This window comes from Callospermophilus lateralis, chromosome 8 (assembly GCF_048772815.1).
Source record: "Callospermophilus lateralis isolate mCalLat2 chromosome 8, mCalLat2.hap1, whole genome shotgun sequence".
NCBI lineage: Eukaryota > Metazoa > Chordata > Mammalia > Rodentia > Sciuridae > Callospermophilus > Callospermophilus lateralis.
The window spans coordinates 51098040-51106175 of NC_135312.1; the positions used below are offsets into that span (position 1 = coordinate 51098040).

Sequence of the window (8136 nt, forward strand, 5' to 3'; positions counted from 1 at the left end):
TGGGAATTAGTTTTAGGAACTGATTTGGGCAAAGCCCTCAATAGGATTAGTGCCCTTATAAAAAAGAGATTTGACAGAGTACATTTGTTCCTTCTGCTATGTGAGGACCACAACAAGAAAGCATCATCCAGAGCAGAGGGAAAGCCCTCTGAACACCAAATCTGCTGGCATCTTATTCTTAGACTTCCTCAGCCCACAATATTGTGAGCAATATTATATCTACTGTTTACATAGTATAAGGTTATTTTGTTATAGCAGCCTGAACAAACTTAAGACAATGACTAAATTGGGTTTATCCCCTAAATAGAATGCAAGGATTATATAATGCTCTAAAACTAATCATTGTAGCTTACAATATTAGGACACCAAAAATAGAAAGGGGGAGGAGAAGCCATATGAATTTCTCAGTGAATTAAAAAAGTACAAGTCCTGAGTCACTTAATGATATAGGTATATTGTGAGAAATATGTCATTAAGCAATCTTGTTATTGTGTGAACACAATGTAAATAGTTCCTGAAAGAGTGTACTTATACTAACCTAGATGGTATAGCTTATTACTATCTAAGTTAAATGGTATAGCATCTATTTCTAGACTACAGAGTTTCAAGCATTGAAGATTTGTTCTGGCAAGCAATTTTCTTTCAAAAATCAGAGTATCCAAAAGTTCTTCAAATGTCTTTAACATCAGCATGTGCAGACTCACCATTCACTTTTATATTATGTGATAAATAATGATTCTTGAATCATTAAAAATCATCTAGAGCTAGCAGTAAATTTAAAATCAAAGATGGGTTTGGTTTTTAATTTCTGTAATTATCATGGTGTTGACAGGAATGTTTCTGTATCTGGCCTTCAATCTACATACATCATGAGAAGTTTCTCCAAATCTCACAAGGGCCCATCTTGAATTTCTGTTATTCTCAATGCTTTCATGAAGCAGATTCTCTAACAGCTTCTGTCACTGTACTCTCATCCTTCAAGATCTTAGCTATGGTGGAATGTGACATGCCTGAAAGGGGAGCAATAATCACTGATTTTCCACCCTTGTAGTCCTCAATAAATTTTCATTTCATTTCCAAATCAACTGATCAACACTGCCTCTTTTTGACATTAGCAGTGTATTTTGTATGCTTAAGGGTTGTATTCGTTTTTCTCTGCTATGAACAAAATACCCCAAAAGAACAACTTAGAGGAGGAAAAGTTATTCTGACTTATGCTTCCAGAGATGTTAGTCCCTGGCAGACAACTCCATTGCTTTGGATCCAAGATGAATTAATATAACATCACGGTGGAAAGATATGGCAGAGGAGCATTGCTCAATTCATGACTGGTCAGGAAGCAAAGAAAGGAAAGGGGGAAAGAAGTTATAGTGAAAATGAACCCATCGAGGGCATGCCCCCTAGTGACCTATTTCCTCCAGCCATTTCACCTGCTACAGTTACCACCCACTGCATTCAAACCAGGATGGACTGATTAGTAGGTTACAACTCTCACAATCCAATCATTTCAGCTCCAAATATTCCTGTATTTACACAGGAGCTTTTGAGGACATCTCATATCCAAACCATAACATGTACCATGATGAATAAAACAAAATGAGATTAAACCAACCACATGAGAAATGGTAAATTAGCTAATCCCAGAGCCACATCCCAGTCCTTGGAGAGAGTCTGGTTAAATTGTCCAGGTTCGCCTACAGTCCTCTGGGGATTACAGCCTTGAGCATGCCCACCCTGGCCTCAGCTAATTGTTCACATGAAGACTAGCATATTGAGAAGGCCAGGGGTTGAGAATCCTGGTCTCAAGTACCCTACTAAGACCCCCCCCACCCAAAGAGGACATGCAGGGGTGAAATGGGAATGTGGTTCCCCCTAGATGTGATCCTTAAGTCTAGCCTATTTTCAATATGTAGTTTCCTATCCAATCCTAACCCTCAGCTACTGAGGGAATTCAGATTTACAGACTTTTCAGTGTTGCCTGGGTTCCCTGTGCCTTTGATTCCCCCCTTCCAAAGGGCCCCCAAGGGAGATGGGAGTCTGGGGAGCTGCCAGAGGCTTAGCCATTGCTGAGACCTGCTTGGGAAGGTGGCTCCCTACATTGGACCTGGGCCAAGTAGTTGGCATTGCAGGCAGGAGCTACAACCCAGCTGAACATTGTCTTTAATAAACTGTTTTCTTTGAACTCTTAAAAAAAGAAATGGTAAATTAGATGTATGAGGTGGTTGGTGTAACACAGAATACTGTATGCAGTAAACTTTTATTTTAATAAGTAGAATGAATGCACTCTAAAATATTAACACCAAAAAAGTATAATAAACACATATACCAGAACATAGATGCTCATTATCATTATTGATATTATGTGCTGCTTTTAATTGTATGTGCTATGCTTTTATACAATTGGCAGTGCTAGAAGTTTGTTTATAATAGCATCACCACAAACAGGAGTAATGTGTTGGTTGCACTAAGATATTACAATACTTTATATTTCTCATATGAAAATTATATTATCTCCTGATTATAAAATGTTTCAGAATACACCTAAAGTTTGGTAGGTTTTTTTTTTTTTTTTTTTTTTTTTTTTTGTGGTGCTGGGGATTGAACCCAGGGACTTGTGCAGGCAAGGCAAGCACTCTACCAAGTGAGCTATAGTCCCAGACCAGGCACCTTAAGTTTGGATTCCTAATTTGTAATTATATTCTTAGTGTCCTTTTCGCCATGTCCTTTTTGGACATATATACCATATAACAGATAGTAATGTGTCTCTAAGATAAATCACTGTCCAAAGTTCTAAGTCTAATACTAGTTCTCACTAAGCAAAAATATGTATTTAAAAAAACATATAACAAAACCCAACCAACTTCCAAACTTTTAGTTCAGTCACTAATAATAAAAATCTCCAGAACTGTCACTAAAAATAAAAGGTTAATTTTGGGGGGGGTGGGGAGAGGGGGGTGCTGGGGATTAAATCCAGACCCTTGTGCATGCAAAGTGAACACTCTACCAACTGAACTATATCCCCAAATCAAAGGTTAATTTTCTAAATCTGAGAAAATAAAGGTTGTTTCTTGATGAAAATCTCACATATGGTCTTTATAATACAATTCATTTTTTGCATTTCTAATAAGATAACTTATAAGCAGTAATTCAGCACTGAGTAGTATAGTAGTTCCCACACAAACCTCTAGCTTTATCATTTTAAATTGATTCCTGCATTTACTATAACAATTTTTTTTAAAAAAGACTGAAATTTTAAAAAGCACATTAGGAAACAACTGGAAGATGTTTTCAACAAGACATGCATCTAAAGTGCAAGCAATTACACCCAAAGATAATGTTTGTCAGGTAAAAGAAAATGGCTTACCTTAATAAGAGCTGAAATGCTATGCTCTACAATTTTCAGTCAAGCAAACTACAACCTACTTATTTACATAGCTTTATGAACAAAAATGTAGTCACTGTCTACTGTATATCGTGTTTCTTACATCAGCTTTACAAGGTTGGAAGGACATAAAAAAGAAAAAATAAATTTAGCCAATATGATGTTAGGGAGCTGCTAATTGCTATTCCAAGAAGAAAAATGACTAAAAAGACACTAAAAATATAATTATAGACCAAGAGTCTAAATTTAAGGTATCTTCATTTTTGTTATCAGTAGACCATTTACAGAACACCTGTCCATTCTTTTTATCTGAGAGTATTGTACAAAACAGAATTTGGAATCAACATCTCAAGTGGTATATATTAACTCCCAAAAAAGTGCTCACACCTGACACTGCATCCCAGATAAAAATAAACACATATAAAGAGTAATTCAAAATACACAATGAACCCATCTTTCCAAATTCTACGTACATAAAGTGTATTTTTATGACTACATAAAGGAAATCTAATAACTTTTATACAGAGATCATATAGGTATATTTTACATTGGATAGCAAAATCCCTCTTAGTTCTATCACTCAAATCTAAAGAAATTGATATTTAAATTTTATTAAAGCTTTCAGATTACATATAGTACAAAGTCAAACACACACAGAAACCCTAATTTTAACCTTATAGGAACTCTTAGGATATACATATAAAATTCTGCCTAAGTTTAATGACATTTTCAAATATACTATTTTGTTACTTGAGGACAATGGGGAAATTAAATTTCCAAGAGGCTCTTACCTGTATAAAGCATCATCAATCTCCACAGATTCTGTTGACATGATGGGCAAATTTTTACTTGCACTGAGGGGAAAAAAATAACAAAAACACTAAACCTTTAAGTATGATATGGTTATTAAATACTCACAATTTAGAATGCAATCCTCAGTTATACATGGCATCAGATTCATGATTTACTGAAGAGTTTTAGATACCAAATATATCATTACCTATCATTGATTTTTAAAATGTATTAAAATTAAAATTTATTAATTGCTTGCTTTATCTTTTGTGTACTAAATTGTACAGCCCATGATTGTTTTATTCTGAGGTATTTTGTTATTGATCATTTATTCTCATGGATCTATATTTTTAACAATTTTGTCCCGCGAACCTTTTCTATAAGCACACTCTTCCTAAATAAACTCATTTATTCCCAAAGAATTAATCATATGCTATAACATATGCATATAACATAATAACCTATTTCTTTATGTATGATTTTTTTCTGTCCTACAGATTTTATACACCTGCCAAAACAACTATATTCTGATATTTAACTGGTATCCCAAACATTAGGAACCCAAACAGAATTCAATACCCCCTGCCTCTCATGATACACATAAAGGAAGCACTTAAGAAACATTTGTTGAATGAATTTTAAAAATTAAAAAAAAACTAAAAAACTTATTAGAGTGACAAAATATACATACTTCAATGATATATTATTTACAGTAGTGTGTCCCAATTTTTCCACAGCATGGTACACAAAGCAAAATCATATCTGTAGGAAACATGGGAAGCAGAAATGGCTCATAGACAATTACCCAGCCTTGGGTATTGAAGCCTGAGCTATAGTGAAAGCTGAGATTAGTATCATCTTGGCAAAAGTGCAACCCAAACCTGGATCTGGGAAGCAAAACTATTATCAATTATGGGGTTCTGAAAATAATGTGATAGCAGGAAATTTGAGTCTTATTTTTAAAGCCTGACATTGATAAATAAGCCAAGGGCTTTGTAAACACATGTGATTAAAATGTTATTAATTACTTACCAACACTGATTAGCATCATCAAATGATATCACCTTCTAGTTAATTAAATGGATAACTATTACAAAACTCCTGACTGCACTCATGAAAGCAAACCAGAAGATAGCTGCATTCTAAGAGATCACCTAATAAAAACAATGTACACACATAATATACTGTTTTGACATTCTAATAGAATATACAAATAAAAATTTTCATTATACAGTTTCCTACTACAGCTACTACACTTGCATGTTCCTCTTCCTTGCATGGGGCACAATTAGTTTAGTGAGTAAATTTGATTAGTAAAAATAAGAACTATATTCTAACCAGCCTGATTCTTATGTTTATAACTGGCATTTACTTTTTAGAAAGTTCTGCCTTACTGAACGTTTTAAGAATATCTTTTAAAATACTAAGATTTGTAAGACAATAAAAAATATTTCACCTTAAGGGGCAGCTTTGTTTTTATTACCTATTATCTCCCAAGTTAATTTGACCTGAAAAGCACAGACAATACCATGGTATTTAAAATATCCTTCAGTCTGAAAGTAATGGAAACGCTACAGATATATAAACAGTGTCATACTTCCTAAAATTAATACATCCATCATTTCTATATTTGATAAGTTGTATTATGACAAAGGGCAGGACACATGCTTCATGAAAGAGGAACTACTAACTAAAATCTTGGTAAGGGCCTAGGCAGGGTCATCTCCCGCCCAATTCTGCAGGGGCGGAAACGATGCAAAGGAGAACAAGATTAACCAACTGGAATACATGAATAGGTCTCTAGTATATTTTGTCCCTGGCTTTCCCCAACCCCTATCACCATAGTCAACAGAGGCTTCAGGGTGCCCTGATTGCTACTGATTCATCCTTACTTGTTCGCTCTGGCAATAGTTTTCAAAGGATGATCCCAGTGGAGGATAATGCACCGTGGCGCTCTTAGCTTTCATTTAACATAAAACGAAAAGAAAGGTGATTGGCACCTGGTAGAGAAGCTCACAGCGAGAGACTTAGGCCAGACTAGCTCTGGTCAGAGCCCCTCACGTCAGTTTACCAGGAGGAAGCAGGATGCTGCACCCTCACCGGAACTGAAAAAGCCCAGAAAGAGGCGGGACGAGGACTTTCGCCTTAGGAAAAGTCTTGGGCTGCAGAGGCCCAAGCGCGCGCTGCCACACCCACCCCGCACGCTCCCCTGGCCTCCCAGGAAAGGCTCGGCTCGGCCGGGCCCGTGGCCTCCCGCGCGCTCCCTGCCCGCCCGAAGGGAAGTAGAGTGCTAGAGTCCGGGTCCTGCAGCCCCGCAGCCACATCTTCTTCTCACCTGCTGGTTCCCCAGGAAGAGCAGGAAGCCTCTTCCCCACGAGGCGCGGTCACCAGATTGGATCCCTCCATAATCCGCCAAAACGCCACAGCCGCCGGCTATGGGAGGGAGGCTAGGGGGCGGGGCCGTGGGGGGTCAAGGGGCGTGCAATGATGTCATCAGAGGGGGCGGGCCCGGAGAAGCTGGGAGTCGGGCGGCGTTTTCCCGTCAACCCCAGGGACGTCCTGGCTTCCGGTTTGGGTGTGGCCGCAGGGCGGTCTTTGCTGCAGGTGAGTGAAGTGGCCGGCATTATTGAGCCCGGACCTATCTCACGCAAACGAAACTAAAACACTGAAGTTACCTGTCATTCTGGCTGTAGAAGCCACATTTACAGGACTCTAGTGGCCCGCGAAATTTGGAGACTGCTTTGCAAATCCTTGGTTTTATAGCAAGTAGAGGAAATTCCTTTGTTTTATTAAAAAAAAAAAAAAAGCTGGTGATAGCTCCAGATTTTGGGGTTTCCATTTGAATAATTTTGGCCTGCATGAGAGGCGCTGTCATATATTTAATAGAATCAGGTGGCTTTTAGAGCTATGAAGTTTGCCCCCTTTATGGGTGAAGGAAAAGAACTTCTTGATTATTGTGGCTTGGACAAGGTCGTAGAGCTAATCCATGTCAGATTACCAGAACACATGTTTTAGTAAAGATTGCTCATTTAAATATCTTTCCATTGACTCCCATTTTATTCTTTTTTGGAAAATAGTTGGACACAATCACATAATTGAAAAGTCTGCAGGATTTTAAAAATGGGCATATACTTTGGGTATTACATAATTTTATGTAATGTATAATAGTTTTATTTAATTAGAATTTCTTATATGAAAATAAGGGGAAAGATAAAACCGTTTTATCCTTTGGACCTCTCAATTCTGTTTTCAAAATTGCATACCTGCAAAACTTGGAAACCTCATGTTGTTCTTATTTGGCATCATGGATACTCACTTATGGGATAGGTTTCTCAATTCAGTTGTGGACTTTTTCCACATAACCATTAAAATGAATTTGGTTTATGTCCTATTCTTTTAAGGTTCTGCTCTAACACTAGATTTATCCTGTCATTTCTCCTTATTATAAAGTTAACAAGTATAAATATTTTTGGCTAAACCATCCCCACAGATACTGTCAGTTTCCCTGGTTTCCCCATTCCAGTTTCCCTTTCCTATTTCTTATCTCCCTGAAGATTTACTCAATGCCTATTAAACATTAGGGCCTAGTGAGTAGATGGGTGAACAGGAAATAGTACACCCTAATTTCATCAGTATCACTACAGGAAGCCAAAAATAGAAAATAAATGCAAACATAATTATAGAAAGTGGTAAGTATGTTAAAGACAATAAAGGATAAAAATATTGAAAAAGACTTGGAGGAGGTGTGGAGGAGACAATTTTAAATAGAGTAGTAATGGATGACTTCTTGAGAGAATGTCATTTGAGCCAAACCCTAGATAACGTGAGCCATGTGAAGATCTAGCAGAAGAGAATTTAAACAGAGGGTGCAGCAAATATAATTTACTTTTCTTTTAGCATTTTATAATCTTATATTATTATAAAATTTTATATTTATTTTGTATTGTCTCATTGCCTCTCTC

At 36.9% G+C, this 8136-nt stretch overlaps 1 protein-coding gene across 2 annotated transcripts in view; it reads right to left on the reverse strand.

Annotated features, from left to right (window-relative positions):
- Uba6 (ubiquitin like modifier activating enzyme 6) overlaps nucleotides 1-6597 on the reverse strand; it is an 86333-nt gene extending 79736 nt beyond the window's left edge. Inside the window, exons 1-2 of one of the 2 annotated variants that reach the window (XM_076865316.2) lie at nucleotides 6510-6597; nucleotides 4174-4236 (exon numbers count right to left, since the gene is read on the reverse strand). In XM_076865316.2, the coding sequence (XP_076721431.2) occupies nucleotides 4174-4236; nucleotides 6510-6580 (134 nt within the window). In that variant the 5' untranslated portion in view covers nucleotides 6581-6597. Of the gene's footprint in view, nucleotides 1-4173; nucleotides 4237-6066; nucleotides 6087-6509 lie in introns of those variants that run through there. The other variant, XM_076865317.2, reaches the window with a different exon arrangement.
- Nucleotides 6598-8136: the final 1539 nt, after the last annotated feature.